At 53.4% G+C, this 20,455-nt stretch overlaps 1 protein-coding gene across 11 annotated transcripts in view; it reads left to right on the top strand.

The window, feature by feature from the left end:
- The window catches only part of LRP8 (LDL receptor related protein 8), a 72,973-nt gene that overhangs the window by 34,515 nt on the left and 18,003 nt on the right, over positions 1-20,455 (top strand). For 2 of the 11 annotated variants that reach the window (XM_074334742.1, XM_074334745.1), the window contains exons 4-12: positions 6,476-6,604; positions 9,760-10,143; positions 11,073-11,195; positions 11,994-12,116; positions 14,128-14,166; positions 15,396-15,515; positions 15,590-15,715; positions 18,802-18,976; positions 19,456-19,683. In XM_074334742.1, coding sequence (XP_074190843.1) covers positions 6,476-6,604; positions 9,760-10,143; positions 11,073-11,195; positions 11,994-12,116; positions 14,128-14,166; positions 15,396-15,515; positions 15,590-15,715; positions 18,802-18,976; positions 19,456-19,683 — 1,447 coding nt within the window. The remainder of the gene's footprint in view (positions 1-6,475; positions 6,605-9,759; positions 10,144-11,072; positions 11,196-11,993; positions 12,117-14,127; positions 14,167-15,395; positions 15,516-15,589; positions 15,716-18,801; positions 18,977-19,455; positions 19,684-20,455) is intronic. The other 9 variants (XM_074334744.1, XM_074334746.1, XM_074334750.1 and 6 more) reach the window with 7 other exon arrangements.

Genomic DNA, 20,455 nt, shown 5'->3' with positions numbered 1-20,455 from the left:
CAGTCTCTGCATGAGAGAAAGAGAAAGGGGGGTGGAGGGGGTGGAGAGAGAGAGAGAGAGAGAGAGAGAGCAAGAGTGCAAGAGCGACCCCTGCCTGAGACAGGCCCCCCCATTGTTTCCTTGTACAGCTTGCTGCCCTGATGTTCCTGCTATGCCACAGGCCCCATGCTTTCCTCACCCCACCAAGTAGCCAAACCCAGTACCGTCCTGGAAGTGCCTGCGCAGGGCATAGCTAGCTTCCAAAGGAAAAAAGCCTGGCCACACCCACTGTGACTCTCATCCTCATGGCAACCTTGGGAGGGGGGTGGATCCCCATTTAGAGAGAAGAAAACTGAGGCTGGGACGGGTTTGGCCACTTACCCAAGGCTACCCAGCTAACAAGGGGCAGAGTATGTACAGCTGGGTGTGTGCTTTTGGGGAAGAGAGCTGTGGCCATAGGGGCTTTTCCACCATTGCAGTCAGTCAGCTCGGCCATCCAGGATCCACTCTAGCAGTTACCCTAGATGCCCACTGGGGGCAGAAAAGGAGGGGAGGGGAGCTCATCATGATTATTATTGGGGTCTGTTCTGCTGCCTAAGAGCTGCGCTTTCCCTTCTCCCTACATCGCTTTGTATTGGTGTCCCTTTTCATCTAACTCCTGTCCCCACCCCACCAGGGCACTGCCCCACCCCTTGGGCTGCCTCCCTTCCCCACCTGCTCCTCTCCCTTATCCTCCCTCTCTCAGCCTCTGCGCTCCCTACCCTGTATTCCCGTCTTTCTCTCTTTTGCCCATCCAGCACTTGCTGCCTTCCCATCCTTGGGGCTGTGCAGGGGCCCTCTGGCCTCACCCGTCCTGACTCCCAGGCCCACTTTTTGCCCAGCTCTGCGGCACTGTTATTTGACATCCAAGTAACTGGAGGCCTAGAGAAGTTGAGGGCCTTGCTTCCAAGACACACAGGTTGTTCCTCACTAGTCTGCCTTCCATGACAACAGACAGGCTCCACAGGCTCTCTGAGGCTTGACAGAGCGCCCCATGGGAGCAGCAGCCAGCGAGGCACCCAGGCAGTCGGGAGGCCCAGCTTCTGCGCTCTCCCAGTGATTTGCTGGGGTCCTGCATACTGTCCTGCCTCAATCCGGGCCCGGTTTCTAACATTCCAGAATTCCAAAGACCATGATTCTAAGATTCCTGAACTCTTAGGATTCTGAGGCCCTCTTTCTCCCTTGCCTGTGCCCAGCTGGGCCCAGGCCAGAGGCGGGCAAAGCCTGTGGGTGGGGAGGATTGCCTGAAGGAGGTTGGCTAGGGTGGGACCGTGAGGGTTCAGCAGAATTGGGGGCAGCAAGACTTGGTATCAGGCTTGCTCACAGCTTCCTGACTGAATGGGAACCCAGCAGCCAACCCGCTGTCCATTTAATTGGCATTGCCATAGCAACCTTCACAGCCTACCAGGTTTCTGGGGATTGTGCCAGTTCCCGGGATAGAGCCCCCTCCCCACCTTCAAAGAAAGATTATAGGCAGTAGTGAAGTGTAGTGGATTTGGTGTTTGATATATTTGGGTTCAGGTCCTTTAACCTGTAAGACCTCGGGCAAGTTGCCCAATCTCCCCAAGTCTCAGTTTATTCATCTGTAAAATGGGGTCATGGTACCTGCCTTATAGAGGATGTGAGGATCAAATGAAAAAAATGCACGCAAAGTGTCAGTGCTGGACTAATTGGCAGTGTTATCTTTATTATTGTATTTTGACGCCAGGCCCTCTCCTGGACATACAACAATTAAACATCTTCGAATAGTATAAGTAAGGGGGCTTGCATCGGGGAGGAAAGGGATTTGGGAACAGGTCCTTATTCTGTGTTCCCGCACTGTGTTATCTGCCCCTAGCTGGCTAGGGTTTCTCCCAAATCTGTTTCCTTGTGGTTCTGAATTCTGTGCCTATCAACAATTGCCTGGAGTCACGTAGGAAAGCCCGGGACATTTGCCTAATGCAAGTAGCATTTCAGCTCTAATTATAGCTCACTTGATTGGGGACAGCTTCTGACCCACCTTCAGGCATCTGTTGGGAGGGGGTGGATGGGGAGATTGGTTCAAGGTAAATGAGTTACAATTCTGAGTGCTGGTTATTGAAAATGGGGTTTTATGTATTCATGTGTCTTAGAACCTTTCCACCGGGAAAAGAACCTCACTGATAAACCAAGTGCACCTTCCTATTATAGGCCAGGAAGTGGATGAAAGCCCAGAGATTTTCTGAGATCACCTACCAGGTTAGGGGCTGACGCAGGTATAAGTATTCTACCTGGCTCTGTGTGAAGGAGCTTGGTGTAACTGCCCCCTTTTGCACGGTGGATGTCCTTCCTGGGGCAGCAGCTTGCTCTGGTGTCCTTGGAGTTGGCAGTCGCCATTGGGAGGTTATCTGCCCCTACGCATCACGTGACCTGACACTGCAGATGTGCTCGCTCAATAAGGAGCTGTCAAGCACTTTCATTCTTTTATTCAACAGACATTTCCCTTTTTATTAATTTGTGAACTTATGAATTAGAGTAAGTACCCATGGGTTTGGATTTCTGGGGCAGGATTCTCTGGAAATTTCTCAATGCCTGCAGCCACTCCAGGATACAGTGTCAGGTCCTTGCCTTCTGTGCAGGATACCTGATGGAGATAGTGGGTTCTTCATCCTGCCTGTCAGAGCCTGAGGATACCTGGACAGCAGACCCCAAGCATCCCTTGGGCATCTATGAGAGAGAGAGAGAGAGAGAGGTGTTCCGGGGTAGGGGCTGCTCTGTGTAGAGTGCTGCTTCACGGTGGGCCATGTGGACCATGATAATATAAATAAATCCCCAGGGGTGAGACCAAGGCCCTCCCAAGCCTTTGCATTTGTATTTCATGAAATAAAACAAGGGCAATTATTTCCTGAGCTCCGAGTTTGTTCCAGGCTCAGAGTGTAGGGATTTCCATATGTTTCCCCATTTAAACCACCCACCAAATCTAGGAGATTATGTAACTCCATTTTCAGATGAAGAGAACCCGGTTCAGAGAGGTTAAGTGACTTGCCAAAAGACCTCTGTGTTAGTAAATGAGATTTGGACCCAGGTCTGTCTGACTCCACAACCCACGTCTGTCTCCTGCATCATGCTGCCCGGGGCCTTTGGCTTCAGTCTTCCCGAAAGGAGACATCAAACTGCCGTCTGCCATCTTGCAGACCCTGCCTGAGCAGAGGCTCAGTGAGCCTCCTTCCTCCAGTGACCCCCGTGGATCTCAGAGATGCCACAGAGACTGAGGGGTGGGCGGGGGGCAACTAACACCAGCCTGCTTTTCTCATGTACGATGGTTAAGTGCAATAAGTCAAGCAGTGCATTTGGAGTCGAGACCTGGGATGGTCTCTGCTCCTCACTGCAAGGCTTTGAGCAAATGACTTACCGTCTCTCGGCTTTGCTCTCCTCGTCGGTAAAATGAAGGTAATGGTAGTACCCACCTCCTAAGAAGATACTGCATGTCAACACTTACCCAGACCAACTTCCTAGGGCTAAGCCTGTGAGCCCGGAGAGCGAGGTTCTCATCCTGGCTTTGGGGATGAGCTGCATCACAACGGAGACACTGAGGTTCCAGGAGAGCTAGGCAGATGGAACCCCCAGGATCCAGTAGCCTCGCTAGGTCCCTTCCCTTCTCTGGGCCTCGGTCTCCTGTCACTGCAGTGGCTGCACCTCGATGTCACCTCCGAGGACTCTCGTGTCCTGGCATTCCAAGACTGCCCTGGCTCTTTGAGGGCAAGAGGGCTGCTGTCAGGCATTTCTGAATCCTCGAGCGCCTGTAATTAGAGCTGTCTATTTAAGGACACAGCAAATGTCTTATTAATTATAAAGAAAGGAAGTAGACGGATTGTTTAATCATTGTCCTTGCTGAAAGGTTATGCAATTAACTGTATAAATATTCATTAAAAGTTCAAGCAGCTGCCTGCTGGACTAGGCTCTGCAGAACGAGACCCCAGGAGGTGGTACAGGCAGTCAAGAGACATTTCAGTCACCTGGGCTTTTGAGTGGAGAGTTTGGGACTGGCTCTGGACCACTTCTCCACCCATAGGAGCACGTGGAGTTTGATGGCAAGGACAGGGCTCTAATCAGAGGAGCTTGGACTCTGCCTCTCACTGCTGTGCATCTTCAGGCCATTACTTGGTCTCTCTGAATCTCAGTTTCCTCATCTGCAAAATGGATGAGGGACGGCTGCCCTGCTCCACTCCAGGGGTGCCGCTGACATGATCTTTGTGAATGGTACCCCTGGAGTTTGCACTCATAGCCTGAGGGCCTGTTTACCTGGCAGGGTGAAGGTTAAGAGTGAAATAGGAAAATATCAAATCCTCAGCGTGAAGCAGCCTGATACACTGTAGGTGTTCAATAAATATGGCTTCCTTTCAACTCCCCTGTGAGGTTGTTTCCTGAGCCTGGCTTGGGGGTATATGGTCATCTTGTCCCTCCATCCCACTGTTCTCTCAGGGGCTTGCAAACAGGCAGAACACTGATATCCCTTTTTGTGGAGTGAATTTAAAAGAGATGAAATAGCCTATAAGTTTTGGACTTGCAGAATGATAACCTGGGGGGTATCAAATGGGAATCACTGGGGGTAGGGGGAGTTACTAAAATGCAGATTCCTGGGCTCTGCCCCTGAAGTCTGGATTCAGTCTATTATGACTGGGTCCAGGAACCTGCACTTCTAATAGCCCCCACACCCCCACCCCTTAGTCAGGACTCTGAGAAACTTTAGTTGGCTTAAGCTCCCTTGTGTTCTGGTGGGCCCAGAAGGGGAAGTGCTTACGGAGCTCCCACAGCATGTTGATGACAGAGGTACCCTGGAAGGGCCCCACCTCCCAGCTCCCAGGCCTTCACCACCCTCTATTGCAGCCCCGAGGTGGCCTTTATAAAAGGTCTTTGAGTGTTAGTACTTTCCAGAATTCCACCAGACAGTTATTTATAAGGGGACATTTTTGTAAAATGAATCCTGTGAATTCCGTATTCCAATGGGTTGCCTTCTATTTCATTAAATGTATTCTTGGGGATAACTTTGGGGTCCCCATTTGAGTCTAAGGAACTCCTCTCCTATGGCACAGTAGTGTTTGGAGGCCTGGACTCAGGCGTCTGTCCCCCACCAGGTCTTGTCTGTGTCTTTTTCTCCATCTCTTGGGGCCTCTCATCCCAGCTATGGAAGTAAGAGGAAAGCAAATGGGTCTGAGATCGAAAAGAACTGCGGGTCAGGCAACGGTAACCCACTGCCTCTGGGTGCAGTGCACGGTGCCCAATCTCTGGTATCAGCCATAACCGACTCTGAGTCCTCGCTCCATTCTTAACACCGTGTCTGGTGCACAGCAAGCAGTGCTCGGTAGATACTCACTAAGAGAATAAACCAGTCCTTGTCTGTCACATGTGGAGAATAATAGTAGGTATCATTAGTGTGCACTGGGCTGGGTGTTCTCCTAAGTGCTTTCCCGACATTAACTTCGTCATCATAGCAATCCTATGAGATAGGGAATAGTATTAGCCCCGCTTTTTTGGCACAGAGATAAGGACTGTTGGCCATGGTAGATAGTCAGTGAATGACCAAGCTAGGACTTGAACCGAGGCAGCCAGGCCCCAGAGCCCATGTCCTTGACCTCCATGCTGGAGGTCATCTTGCTGGGTTATTGTGAAGACTAAGACCGTGCCTGGCACATCCTAGAGACCACGGAGTTTGGGCCTTCTGTACACCCTGAAAGGCAGTCAGGAGCCAGCCATCAAGGTCTGAGATGTGTCTGGCTTAGTTGGGTCTGTCACGTGGGTCACTCGGGGTGAGAGCCATCCCCAGCCCTGATCAGGGTTCTCATTCTTTCTTCCAAATTGAGAATCAACCCTGGGGCTTCGGGCTCCTGACTGAGTCAGCCTCTGATTGCGGCTGCAGTAATTATAGCGATGAGGTCCCGCGGGGCCCTGCCACGCGGCAGCTGCTCTCAGCAGCAGGCTCAGCACTGTCACCAGGGGAGGGACTTGGAGGAGGTGCGTTGTACCTGGGCAGCTGTGGGGGCCTTAGTGAGCCTTTCAGATCCACAAGTTCAGATCGTGGAATCACTGATCTAGAAGGCAAACCAAGGCCCAAGGATACACAGGTGGGCAATGGCAGAGTTGCACACAGGGCATGGCAGCTCCATGTTGCTGGAGCTTAAAGGGGAGTTTTGGAGGGGAGTGAGGTAGAGCCGGTGAGGCAGGGAGGGGTTGGCCAGATCAAGGAGCGGCTTGAGTACCAGGGACCAGGAAGCCATGAAAGGGTGTTAGGCAGGGCAGCAGTGGAGTCAGATGTAGGATTTGGAAATTCTTAGGGGCAGGCAGGGGCTTCTTCTCGGATGAATAAACTGAGACATGGAACAGGGAGTCTCTGATAGATTCCCAGGGCCTCGGCAAGGTGACTGGGGACAGGCAGTAGCACTGGTTGGCGCCATGCCCTGTGTTCCCCTTGGCTAAGCCATGCACGTGTCTGTCTTCACAGCCAAGCAAGTGTGTCCTGCAGAGAAGCTGAGCTGTGGACCCACCAGCCACAAGTGTGTGCCCACCTCATGGCGCTGCGACGGGGAGAAGGACTGCGAGAGTGGAGCGGATGAGGCTGGCTGTGCCACCTGTGAGTCCGGGGTCAGAGCCCAGGTCTGCCCAGCATGGTCAGGCAGGCAGTTCCAGGGGACGTGGCCAGTGGAGAGGAAAGGGTGGTGATGAGAACACTAGTAATGGCCAGGCACTTTGGAGTCATTTTCTTTCATCTCACAACCACCTCACCAGCAGCCATTATCATTCCCATTATATGGGTGAGGAAACTGAGGCTCAGACAAGTGAGGAAAAGTACCCAAGGCTGAGTGATGGAACTGAGATTCAAATTCAGGTCTGGACAGCAAAGCCCATGAGTTTTTCTTACCACGCCTGACATTTGCTCATCCATTCCATGTCTCTACTGATCTCCAAGAGAGGGCAGGGGGCCGTAGCAAGAAATTCTGGTAGCCTGGGCCAGGGCACTGGCAGTGTTGGGGGGTAGGGAAGGGGAAAGATTCTTGAGGTGTGAAGCATGACTGTTTCTAAAATCTCAAATGTCACAAGGAGAGGAAGACATTCCCAGCAGCTTCGGCAGGGACAGATGGAAGTGGTCACTGGGGCAGTTCCACGTCACTGAGCTTCAAACACAGGATTATCTCCTTCCCAGGGAGCAGGCCAGCAGGTCTTGGGCCAGTGGGGATTGTGGCTGGGCCACGCTCATTTCAATTTGATGGGCACCTACTGTGTACCAGGCCTGGAGCCAGTATCTGGAAGGGACAAAGAGGCAAATCCTACACAGTCCTCCCTCTGGAAGCTTATGATTAATGGGGAGACAGACTGGCTGTCAATAATGAAGCTGCAAGGCCAGGCTGAGAAGTGTATGGGCGGTCACTGAGGAGCTTTGCCAGGCACTTGCCCACCCCTGTCTTCCACCTCACTCCCTCCACCAGCCTCTGCATTTGCATCCTATCCATCCTTCCCAGCCGAGGGGAGATGCCATCTCCTCTGGAGGCTGCTGAGTCATAGCACTCTAAGATTCTAAGTCTGGAGTTTGGATGTGTCTGAAGCAGGAAGCCTCTGGGTATTGGGGGAGATCATGGGTGGGGCCAGCAGTTTCAAAGCCCTAGTGATGGCACTGGTTCGTTTCTTCAGCTGTGATAATTTTATAGCGCCCCATCAGCCAATGAGAATCCTCTCCTTTCCTCATCCCCATAGTCAGGTGTTTCCTCTGTCATAAAGGCCATCAGCCACCATTACATAGGTGGGAATAGCTCTAACTAGGGCATGTTGTGGCAGGAAATTTCCTTGTTAGTTATAGGAGATGGGGTGTTAGAAGGTATTAGTGGGCATTTTCTCTACAGCTCCCAACCACCTGGGCAAAGGAAAAAGAATGCGCCCTTCTCTCGTCCTTCAGAGCTTCTTCCATGTGTGAATGCTGGGCGTGGGGTCTCTGGGCGTAGGCCTGAGAATAGAGATCTTAAAGTTGTTGCCACCTTGGAGAGAACTCAGTATAAAGAAGCACTTCCTCCCAGTACTCTGAACATAGTGAGTCCTCCCTTCCTGGACATGTACAAGTTGAGTCTGGACAGGAAGGAGGGGAGCTAATCTAGGTATCAGCTTAATCTTGAGGGGCAAACATCACAGGGTAATGTGTACTTCTCCTACCGATGCCTCAAAATCCCAAAAGCCCAGAGGGGATAAAAATGCATCTGTCAGAAACTTGATACAACTGTCAGCAACACATGTCATGAGCTGCCTACATTGTGAAACTCAAGACAGCATTTTATTTTATGTTCAGTAACAATGGAAAAAAAAAAAAAAAAGACACTTTTCCATAAGAAAATAAGGACACAGACACTGGGCGCCCCCACGTGGAGAGATCTGGTGCTGCCACCTGCTCGTAACCAGTGTCCCCTGCCCCTGCATCCAAGCACGCACGCCCCACCTGAGCCCCGGGGCCTGTTCTTGGCCTATGTGTAAGGAATGAAAGCGGGAAGGAGGCAAGGAGGTCGCTGCTCTAGAAACAGCTTACACTCAGGAAGTGTACACTCCAGAAGAAAACCAGAAAGCCAAGCAGAGTCCAAGTTGGAAGGAAGAGCCCCAGACCTGAGTTCTGATTCCCTTGTCACCCTGGACTGACTGAGTAGCTCTGGGAAAATTGCTTCCCATTCTGGACCATAGTTTTCCCATATATAAACTGGAAGTTGGGTTGGTAATCTCTAAGGCCCTCCCAGCCTCTGAGCTCAGAGCAGCCCACCAGATGGGAAGCCGAGGGCCCCAGGCAGGGCTAGTGACCTTTGCCTTTAACTACTGAATATCCCTAAATTACTCCTCACACCTGGGCTAGTCCAGCATCCATCCATACCACACCCACTCACTGCAGGGAGCTCGGTGCCAGGCCCTCAGGGCAATGCTGGGTTAGAATCAGAGGCCATCTCCATGGCAGTTTTTGGGCATGGGGCAGACAGAGAAGGACATGAGACCCAGACCTGAGCATGATGTGAAGGGCACCCAATAGGAGAGTAAAGGTGGGAGGCTTCCCAAGCAGGGGGACATGCAGTGCATTATGAAAGAGGTGGAATTTGCCCTTGAAGGATGAGAACTCAGCATTGTAAAGTGTAAAGACAGTGGTGGGCAAGAGGTGTGTATCCCGCAGATAGAATAGCTTGAGCAAAGGCCCAGAGGTGGGAATCTGTGCAAATGGTCCTGTGTGACTGAAGCATGAGTGAGGTAAGTAATGGGACACAGCAATGGCTCCATGCCAGTGGCCTTGGATGCCAGGATAGGGCACTTAGATGGGATAGTTCAGGCAAATGGGGGGCGGGGTGCTGAGCGGTGCTTCTATGCTGTAAGGAAATAGCTCCAGACCTTATTCCCTGAAAGGGTCAGTGTCATGTTACCTATGATTTCTTGGAGCATCACAAAGTTCTGCAAGACAGACAGCACTCCGCAGCTTTAGAGACTTCTAGTGCCACCATTCTGTTGACAGAGGACTGGAATTACCACTCCCAGTGAGGCTGGGGAGGCTCAGGGAGGGCAACTGTGTTGCCCAATGTCACCCTGCACGACCCTGGCAGGCCTGGATTGTAAGCTCCCTTTGCTGTCCCTGAGGGCATGTCCACCAATCGGGTCCCCAGGAGGGCTCATTCTGGCCCAGAGGTGCGAGTCAGGGCCCCTGTAGCAGGACCAGCGAGCGGGCAGGGTCTCCGCAGGTGGGGTCCGGCTGGCCGACTGGCTCTCTGTCCTGCGCAGTGTGCGCCCCGCACGAGTTCCAGTGCAGCAACCGCTCTTGCCTGGCCGCCGTGTTCGTGTGCGACGGCGACGACGACTGCGGCGACGGCAGCGACGAGCGCGGTTGTGCCGACCCGGCCTGTGGGCCCCGCGAGTTCCGCTGCGGCGGCGACAGCGGCGCCTGCATCCCCGAGCGCTGGGTCTGCGACCGCCAGTTCGACTGCGAGGACCGCTCAGACGAGGCGGCCGAGCTGTGCGGCCGCGCGGTCCTGGGGGCCACGTCCGCGCCCGCCGCCTGCGCCGCCACCGCCCAGTTCGCCTGCCGCAGCGGCGAGTGCGTGCACCTGGGCTGGCGCTGCGACGGTGACCATGACTGCAAGGACAAGTCGGACGAGGCCGACTGCCGTAAGCCCCGCCCCTCCATAGCGCCCCGCCCCTCGGCCCTCAGCCCCTGGCTGCCGGGCTGCGGATGCGCCGTGCCACCGCCGGGCGCACCTTCCTTTACTCGCCTGTTGGTATTACCCTATTTTACTGTGGCGAAGACCCACTTCGGGGAAAAGTAAAATGACTTGTTTGAGGTCACATGGCTACTAAGCTACAGAGCTCAGGTCTAACTCCAGAGGTTATGGGTACCTGTGTCCTTCGATGATGCCCCGCCCCCCACCCCTGCCTTTCCCAGTCACTCACTGGTTCCAACCTGGAGACCTTGGTACACTCAGGAACGCCTCACACCCTCCCTACCTGCCGGCTCATCCTTCAAGGCCTCCCCCCAGAGTCCTTGAGCTTCCCAGCTGGGCAGCGTCTCTCCCCCAGGCTCCTGCGGGTCCCCAAGCCGCCCTCTCTTTCAGCACATTCCACACTGCGATGCCATCCTCTGTTCATTCCTCAGCCCCCTTGGGCACCCTTGAGCTCCTAAATGGCAGGCTCTTAGCAGTCTCTGGGTTCCCATGCCTGGCACAGCGCCTGGCACACAGCGGGTGCTCAGGAAGGGTCATTCAGTCATGAGCACCAAGACTCAAAAGAAAGCCATGTGTGCGTTCTGGAGGAGTGGCCCAGGGGAGAGACGGTGGATGGGGAAACAAAAGACCTGAGTTTTAGTCCTGGCTCTGCCAGCCAAAGTGCTGTGTGACCCTGGGTGAGGCCTTCCCCCTCTCTGAGCTTCAGTCTCCCCATCTGTACACTGCAAGTGCCTTGGTCAGGTGTCCTTTGAGTACTCCCATGCTCAGCCACTGGTTCTGTTCTTACCAGGGGTGGATCTGGGGTGGGGGTGGGGGAGGAGTGTTGTCCCAACACCACGTTGGCCCTGACCCTTTTCCCTTGCCTTCTCCTGGCAGCGCTGGGGACCTGCCCTGGAGACGAGTTCCAGTGTGGGGATGGGACCTGTGTCCCTGCCATCAAGCGCTGCAACCAGGAACAGGACTGTCCAGATGGGAGCGATGAAGCTGGCTGCCTCCAGGGTGCGTGTGGTTGGAAGCACAGGGGCAGTGTCCTCTGAGAACAGCTCTGAGCTTGCCCCTCGCTCCAGAGAGAGCAGAGTTAGGAGCTGCTTCCCCTCGGTCCCTGAGATGCATCTCCCCCAGAGCATCACTTCCCCTAAATCACCCAGAGCCCCTCCCTGGGGTCCTAGTGGCACCAGAACTAGATTTTTAAGGACTTTGCAAAAGCTGTAAGAAGACTAGGGGACATGAAAGGGCACTGCAGGAAGTTCTGCCTCCACCATTTGTCCATGTCCAAGGCTCCAAGTGGCTTCCCTCACTAGTTCCCAGGCTGAGCAGATTCTCAGATGACTCTTCTGAGGGGGTCATCACTCACTCCCTGCAAGAGCAGAGACCCTGACCGACTGGTCATCTGGGAAAATGGATAAAGGGTTGGGTGGTGAGGCAGTCTCCCCCATTCAGGACTCCCCTATCTAGGAGATGGTCAGTTCAGACCCCAGGGTCTCTGTAGATCTACTGTTTTTCCCTCTGTGAGCTCCGGTACCACCAGATCAGACACAGACCCCCCCAGCCCTGCCCAGCTAGATGATTCTTGGGCATCCTTACCATCCCTGGAGTCCTAATTATCCCTGGGGTCCTTCCTTCTGTGAGCAGAGCTCTCACCAGCCCTGCATTCAGCTGTCTGTCCTGGGCCACCCTCTAGAGACCAGTGGGAACTGGGGCTGGGGCTGGAGCTCTGCTGACCTCCCATGGGCCCAGCCCAGCCCTCCCTGCTAAAGGTCTCACAGGTGCTGTCCACTCTCTTATCCGGCCCGACAGAGTCCACATGTGAGGGTCCCCGCAGATTTCAGTGTAAGAGTGGAGAGTGCGTGGACGGCGGGAAAGTGTGTGATGCCCAGAGGGACTGCCGGGATTGGTCGGATGAGCCTCTGAAAGAGTGTGGTACAGTACCTTCTACAGCCAGCTGCTGGACTGACCCTCCTTCCATGCCCCCTCCTGGCAGCCTGCTCGAGGCCCTTGCCTGCCCCTTGGCACGTGTTCTGACCCTCTCTGGACTCTCGTGCTGTCCTGTGGCCTCATACCAGGCTCTTTGCTTTTGGAGCCTCTCATTCTGCATCTGTACAAATCTAGGCCTTTCCTTTCCAGCCCAAATGCTCAAAACTTACGCTTCCTCTCACAAACCCAGCCTCTCCTCCTCACTCCTTCCACAGTCAGATCTCTGAGTGTGTGCTCACTCTGGAACCTTCTCTCTTCGTCAGTTTCTGCCCTGCTGACCTAGCCAGGGCCCCTAGCCTCTGAGGCCTTCCACCCCCCGTAGGAGTCCCTGCAGAGGGAGAGGTGGGAACAGCAGACAGGTGGCCAACTGAGGCACATGCGAAGGCCACCTGGCTCAGGCCAGGCCTGGGTGAGGGGAGGACAGACCACGCAGCAGCGAGTGGCACCATCCCGAGCCCTAAGGAGCTCAGAATTTCTGGGAACCAGACTTATAGGCTGGACATGAGTGAGGAACAGAAGGAGGCAGCTGTCTTGATGGCTAGCGCTGTCAGGGTGGGCTCCAGGCTAGAAAGAACAGGAGAGTCTGGGCTGTATGTAGGTAGGGTAGGTATCGAAGAGAACATACAGGAAACCCAGTGTGGGCTCCAGGAAGGTTCATTTCTGAGGTCAGCGGTTTGGGTAGAGAATTCCTGGAAGGACAGAGCCTAAGTCAGACCCTCCCGCCCTCCCTCCCTGGCAGACCCGTTTTCACCCAGCACCTCTCCTCCTGGGCCCTTAGAGCAGTTTCATTCTCTGGAGCTCCCTAGGAACAGCATGTTTCTGTCTCTGTTGGAGATTTAAAGATTGAGTTTGAAAGGAAGAGTAACAACTGGGTGAGTGAAGGTCATTCGGCCTGCACCTGGGTTTGCAGGTGACAGACCCCTCCCCGTCACCCTCACAAAGGCCCTGCCAAGAAAATCCCAGAAGAAAGAACCTATGGAGAAGAAGGTACGGAAGTAGGAACACTGAGCCTAGCCCCCCATCCTGCCCAGACTTGGAGTTAGCCAGGGACTGCTAACCTACTGAACTCTCTTCTCTCTCGTCTTCTGCATGGTGTACCAAAGAGAAGTATGTGTGCATGTGTTTGTGTCTCTGTGCTGGTGACAGGCCCGAATCTGTATCCATGGCTCCTTCTCTGAGGAAGGCAAGGGAATTGCATCATTTGTCGTTGTGTGTGTTCTCACGTCTGTGTGAATGCGTCTGTGGATTCCGTGGGCCGTCTGTGTCTCTGCACGTCAGCTGGTGTGTGTGTGCATGCAGGTGTGCGCATGTGCAGGGGAAAGTGACACTGCCCCTTCACTCCGCGGGGGGCCTCATATGCTGCTCATACCTCTCTGGACCACTTGCTCCTCTCCTCACCTGCAGGCCCCCAGCAGAATCACCTCCAAGCAACAGAGAATTGGGAAGGCCCAGAGACGCCCCTTCAGCCTCTGCCTTGGTGCTGGCCTTCCAGGAAAGGGTTGATAGGGATAGACAGGTCCAGACCAGCTACCCATTCTCACCCCGACCACCTCGGCCCCAGAGAACTCTGTACCTTCTGTTTCACAGAAGGCTATGTCACTTTGAGCTTTCCCCTTTCCGAGCCATTCTACACATGCCACTCCATCAGTGCTCAGTAAATACAAGAGTTGCTGCTCCCTGCAAAGGGAGAGGGAGGAAGAGAGTGGGTGCATGAATGAGGCAGGGAGTGAGTGGGTGAACACATGAATGGATGGTGCTGAGGGAATAATGTGGTATGGGAGAAATCAGCGGGGGCTTGGAGTGTCAGAAAGATTCCTGGAGGTGGTGCTCCACAGAGACGACCCCAAAGGTACCCTGGCTCAGCCTCCCCCAAGGGGCTGGTGCTTCCAGGGCCAGGCCTGGCTGAGTCACCCCAGGCCCTCCCAGTCATGGGGTTGCTGTGGTCTTGTTCTTTCAGTTCTGCCAACGCCTCGGGGAAACAGGAGGAGGCCCAGGGGTAAAGGGGAACATTCCCTAAGCATGGCTCAGGTTGGAGGTGGGGCACCCACAGCTGTGCATGGCCTGGGGTGGGCAGCTCAGAGCAGCTTTGTGCATGGCCATGGCTGGCTCAGCTCGGCTTGGCTGGAGCGGTGGTGCATGAGGCGGGTGGGCAGAGGGGTGGTATGGCACCTTCCCTGGGCTCACAGAATTAACCTTCTGTGATTCTAAAGCTCAGAAGATACTGTGAGAGTCTTGGTCCTGGCCTCTCTGACCTCCTCTAGGACCCTGCCAGAAGGTGGTGAGGGAGTGGATGACAGGGGAACCAGATGACGTCCTGGCATCCCTTCATCCTTTGCAGCAGTTGGTAATCCCAGAACCAGGCCTGTGACTAAGTGGAGGAACAGTGATAGGGGCTGAGAGAAGAGGAAGTGAAAAAACTCGATCACAGTTCATGGTAGGAGAGAACTGACTTAGCAGCACTTCGGCGTAGAAAAAGGCCTGGGAGTTTTAGATAACCACAAGCTCAAGGGGCAGATTCTGTTAAGACTCTTGCGTGGTGGGCTTACTCTGGGCTCTCTGAGAAGAGGGACATGGACAGATGGAGTGTAGCCAGAGAAAGGTACCTGAACGGTAGGGGACCAGAAATCAGGGCTTTAAGGAGATTCTGAGGGAGCCATTAGACTCTGGCCAACACCACACAGCAGAGCTGGGAGCAGGAGCAGAAGCTACAGGGAGGCCGATTCTGTGAGGAAGAACTTTGCTCCAGGTGGAGCCAGCTGCCTCAGGAGGAAAGTGAGCTTCTGAGGCTGGAGATGTAGAAGCATAGACATTTGAGAAGGGGTTGCTGGGGTATCCTGAGGGTTAGACATGATACATTCAGGCCCCTTCAACTCTGAGCTCACAAGGAAGGAGGAGCTGGAAGCAACATGTTTGTGAAAGGAAAGACATCAGGCATCTTAGGTGCCTCCAACCCAGCGGTGGAAGGAGCCTTGGTCTGGGAGGCAAAAGGCCTGAGTTCTCGTTCCACTCTGTCCCTGTCTGTGTTTCTGGCCTTGAGCAAAGACCTGCCCCTCTCTGACCCTCCTCTTGCCCAGTCACCTGGCTAATGAGAATTGGGAAGGCCCAATTCTGGGTTTGTAGGAGTCTTGCTGCCCTAGGTCTCTGCTTCAGCTCTGGGCCCACCCCTGTCTGGCCCCCACCCCAGACTGGGCTCCTGGACCCTCAGGAGCGTGTGTCCCTCCCCAGGGTTGAACGAGTGTCTGCACAACAACGGCGGCTGCTCCCACATCTGCACTGACCTCAGGATTGGCTTTGAGTGCACCTGCCCAGCGGGCTACCGGCTCCTGGACCAGAAGACCTGTGGCGGTGAGACCCTCCCCTCACACTCCCAAGCGGAGACAGAACCTCCTGCCACTTCTGACCTCTGCTCCTCCCCGCAGACATTGATGAGTGCGAGGACCCAGACGCCTGCAGCCAGATCTGTGTCAATTACAAGGGCTACTTTAAGTGCGAGTGCCACCCTGGCTACGAGATGGACACACTGACCAAGAACTGCAAGGCTGTCGGTATGGACACCCCAAGGTGGGGGGCAGGGGGCAGCTCTGAGGGGGTATAGAATGCAGTGTGCTTCCGCCTATGTGAGGAGCAGATGTGCACATGCGTGTGCGCACGCACACACACAGAAAATAGTGCTCAGAGTGTAAATACACATCACACACACAATGCACTGCACACTCACCCCCACACAGGCAGCGCACAGAGCCACCCAGTACAGCCCACAGAAACTGCACTCGCACAGCACACGATGTGTGGGCGAACGATCATGCAGACTCCACACACAGCACAGGCAGCTCACACAGAGCAGGACATGTGCAGACCCAACAGGGATCACTTCAGCCGCTGAATTCATTCATTCTATTCAATTCGTTATACTGAACACCTAACATGGTTGTAGGCACTGGAGATTCAGCAGGAAGCAAAACAGATACAAATGCTTGTCTGCCCTCATGGGACTGACATCCTAGGGGGTGAGACAGACAAGAAATCAGATAAATAAATAGATAGATAGGTAAATAAATAAATGAAATACAGTGCATGGCAGATGGTAATAAGGGTTAAGGAGAAATATACAGCAGGGGAGGGAAGAGGGAAGTCTAGGAGGGCAATGGGTTAGTTTTAAATAGCATGGTCAGAGAAGCCTGCACCTTCATGACAAGGTGACATTTGAAGTGAAGTAAGCCTTGCACTTATTTATCTGCAGGAACAGGATCAGGCGGAGGAACAGAAAGTGCTAAGGCCCGAAGGCAGGACATGCCTGGTGGTTGAAATAACCATGAGAAAGTCAGTGCAGCTGGGGCCAGGGGACCGGGAGGAGAGAAGTCAGAGAGGTGACGCAGGACACTTCACAAAGGCCTTCTACACCAGTGAGGCTGGCTCTCAATTTCACTCTGTCAGGGGAAACCTTTGAGGGTTTTGAGTAGAGGAGGGACATGGTGTGGCTTGTGTTTTAACTGGCTGCTGTTGGATTGTATGGGGCAGGGGAGGAAGCAGGAACATCATTTAAGAGCTTTTCTGCCATAATCCAGAAGAGGGGTGACAATGGCTTGGGCCAGGGTATTACAGTGGGAACATGAGAGGCAGGCAGACTGAATAGATTTTGAAGGTCAGGATTTATTTTAGAGCAACAGGATTTACTTATGAATTAAATGTGGGATGTGAGAGGGAAAAAAAAAAAGAATCAAAAATGACTGCAAGGTTTTTGGGCAAGCAGCTGGAAAAATAGGATTGCTATTTATGGAGTTGGGAAAGATGGTGAGAAAAGCAGGTTTGGGGAATGTTAGACTGATTGGACACGTTAAGGTTAAGAAAATTAGACATCTAAGTAGAGGTACTGAGTAGGCAGTTGGGTCTATGAGCCTGGCGTTTCAATGTACAAATACAATATACAAGGTATAGACTGTTAACAGTACAGCAGCCACAATAATTGACATGTAGCCTCTAAACCCAAAAAACGTACCACCCAAACTGTATAATATACAACACATGCATTAGCCCACCACATGTAACATGCAACCTGTTCTTACCCCACACGGGACCCATGCCATATACAACATAGATTATATATGTGCAGTGCAGACGACACAAACTGCCCATGTAGGCACAACCCCCCACAGATGAACACCTGCAGTGTAGTTACACAAAAGCTCAAATTATAAACACACTGGTTCCTGCCACAGCCACAGCTCTTAGGAAAAACCACCTCAAGACATCCTGTAAGCCAGCTCCTGCCTTCAGGAAGAGAAAGTACCATTGCTCTCATTTTGGGGTGGGGAAAATCACATAGTTTGTCAGTGGCAGAGCTGGGCCTTGAAGCCAGCTTTCCTCTTTTCTCTTTCCTGAACTTGGAGCTGTATTTTCTATGTTCTCTGTTTATACCACACCCTCCCTCTCACCCCCGCCTGCTTTGAAACAGTCTCCATCATTACACACAAGTCACACACCCAGCCCCCAGCCCCACATGACGCTGTGCTAGTCCAACCCTGCCCCTGGGGAACACGTTAGCCTGGCACAGATGCGCAGTGACAGGGACCAGGTGGCCTGCAGAAGTGTCAGCTGGAAAACCAGAAGGGGAGAAGGCACAGGCAGCTCCAGGTACAGGTGTTGCCACTCAGACTGTTAGTGACTGAGAGTGACCTGATACATCTAAAAACAGGTTGGGGGGTTGGCAGCCTGTGCTGAGTGCTGGGCCCTGGTAGGCCTGCGGGACAGTGACTCTCCACATGGAGTAGCCAGGAATGTCTAGGTCACTGGTGATCTTTCTAAAATTTAATTGTAAGTCTAAAAATGGGTGTTGTGTGTACACGGGCAGTTGTATGTTGTCTCCATTGCACATAGATAATCTGTGTCATATATTACACACATGACATATACCACCCCTGCTATTGGCTCAGGATAAAGTGCAAACTCTTCTCCTACCTCGCAGGACCCTTCCTGGTCTGGCCCCTGCCAACCTCTGTAGCTTCATCTCTTGTCATGTCCCCGAATACACTCTGCATAAAGCCTCCCGGTGGCCTCCCTAAACCCCCTCCCTTGAGTCTCACTCCCAGCTCTGATGTCCATCCTCCAGACTGGAGCCTCAGGCATCTTTCTAAAACAGCTGATGCTCACATTGCCCCTTCTCGAACTATTGCAGGGGCCCTAAGCAGAGGAGGTGGTAGTTGCTGGGGAGAAATGCATTCTCGGTGGAGGGGACAATGAGCAAAGCTCTGCCGTGGCTGGGTGATGACAGGTAGTCTGGCTGGAATCAAGGTGTGGTAGAGGGGTGAATGACAATGCTGGACAGGGAGCTTGGTGCCACGCTATGTAAGACCTTCGTGCAAGCCTAAGGAGGAAATGGGGTGTCATAAAAGATTTGGGGGACGTTCATGTCTAAGAAAAACAATAAAATCCTGTTAGGCATGGTGCTTTTCATCTTATGCTTTTTGTACCCATTATTTCATCTGTTCCTCTACCCTGTGAGGTAGGAATTGTCACCTCTGTTCTACAGAAAAATGAGGCCTCACCCAGCAAACCAGTGACAGGCAGAGCTTTGGTCTCCAGATTTCCCACCTCTTGTGCTGACCCTTTCTCTCTCAACCTCCCCGCATGGCAGCCGGCAGAAGCCCGTCTCTGATCTTCACCAACCGGCATGAAGTGCGGAGGATAGACCTGGTGAAGCGGGACTACTCACGCCTCATCCCCATGCTCAAGAACGTTGTGGCGCTGGACGTCGAAGTGGCCACCAATCGCATCTACTGGTGTGACCTGTCTTACCGCAAGATCTACGGGTGAGCCATGGCAGGTGTCCTGTAGCCAGGCCTGGGTATGGAGTGACGGGGAGGAGAGGAAGGCTGTCCTCTGTGCCCCCTCTGCCTCTAGATGCCCCAGGACAGAGCTGGAACTTGGGAAGGGACACAGGATCACAGTGACTATGGAACGTCTAGGGCTTCACCCACTGGATGATGTAGTCTCCATTTCTCTGCTGCTGTGGCCCCTAACACTTTCCATAATCATACTGTACTGTAATTATCTGACTGTAAATTTCTGTCCCCCTCTAAGTTGAGCTCCTCTAGGCCACAGGCTGTGGCTGATACCTGTATGCTTACCCTGGTGGCCCGGGGAATATGTTGAACAGAAATTAGCCAAATTCCTCTAAAATTCATTGCCATGGCCCGTAAGTTAAAGAGAGATGGGAAGGGAGCACAAGCAACTCCAGAGGGATAGTGGGTAGAACACCTACCCCATGGCCGGCTCTGCTTGCTCCTAGCGCCTACATGGACAAAGCCAGTGACCCAGCAGAGCAGGAGGTCCTTATCGATGAGCAGCTGCACTCCCCGGAGGGCCTGGCAGTGGACTGGGTCCACAAGCACATCTACTGGACCGACTCGGGCAACAAGACTATCTCAGTGGCCACGGTTGATGGCCGTCGCCGATGCACTCTTTTTAGCCATGACCTCAGTGAACCCAGGGCCATTGCCGTCGACCCCCTGCGAGGGTGAGTGTCTCCACCTAGAATTTCCCATTCTCCTACTGTAGGCACTCAGCCCTCATGTGTCCATCATAAGAGCTCTCCTGAGGGCTTTGGAAGGTCTTGAGCCACTCAGACACAACCCATGGTAAGAAAGTCCGTGTGGGTCCCTCCCCCTATTAACTCCTGACCAAGGGTTCTTGGGGCATTGGTCGCCAGGGTTCTCCCGGGACTCTGCTGCGCACTCATCATATGATAGAATCGGAGCATCTCAGAGCAGGGCAGGGCTCTAGAGATTGCCTAGTAGAACTTCCTGGGGCAGGAAGCTGGTCCTCAGTCCCTGCACGCTGTAGGTGGGCATCTGGTGGCTGCTCACACACTTCCAGAGACAGGGGCTCATTACTTTCCCTAGAGCCCGTTTCATTTTGGACAGCTCTGCCCATTAGGAAGTTTTGTGTTGTTTTGTTTATGTGTTTGATTTTTTTCCTCATATTCCCAAATCTGCCTCCCTTTGACTTCCTCCATAGTCTCGATGTAAGTACAGGAGGTGAAACCACTCAGCCCAGTGCCTGGCACATAGTAAGTAGTCAATAAATGTTCGAGGAAAAAGAGAGAGAAGCCCTAGCCAGTTCTAGCTGTGTGACCCTGGGTAGGTCATCCACTTTCTCCTCTGTAGACAGGGAAAGTAAGAGAGGGGTGACAAGGGCCCTTCCCACTGTGGCATGCTAGGGTTCTAGCTGGAGCCGCCACAGTGAGAGAGATGGGCTCCAGGCTGTGCAGCTGAGGCTGGGTGGACGCT

The sequence above is a fragment of the Rhinolophus sinicus genome, linkage group LG06 (genome assembly GCF_036562045.2).
Source record: "Rhinolophus sinicus isolate RSC01 linkage group LG06, ASM3656204v1, whole genome shotgun sequence".
Classification (NCBI taxonomy): domain Eukaryota; kingdom Metazoa; phylum Chordata; class Mammalia; order Chiroptera; family Rhinolophidae; genus Rhinolophus; species Rhinolophus sinicus.
This window is presented reverse-complemented; position numbering and strand designations above follow the sequence as displayed.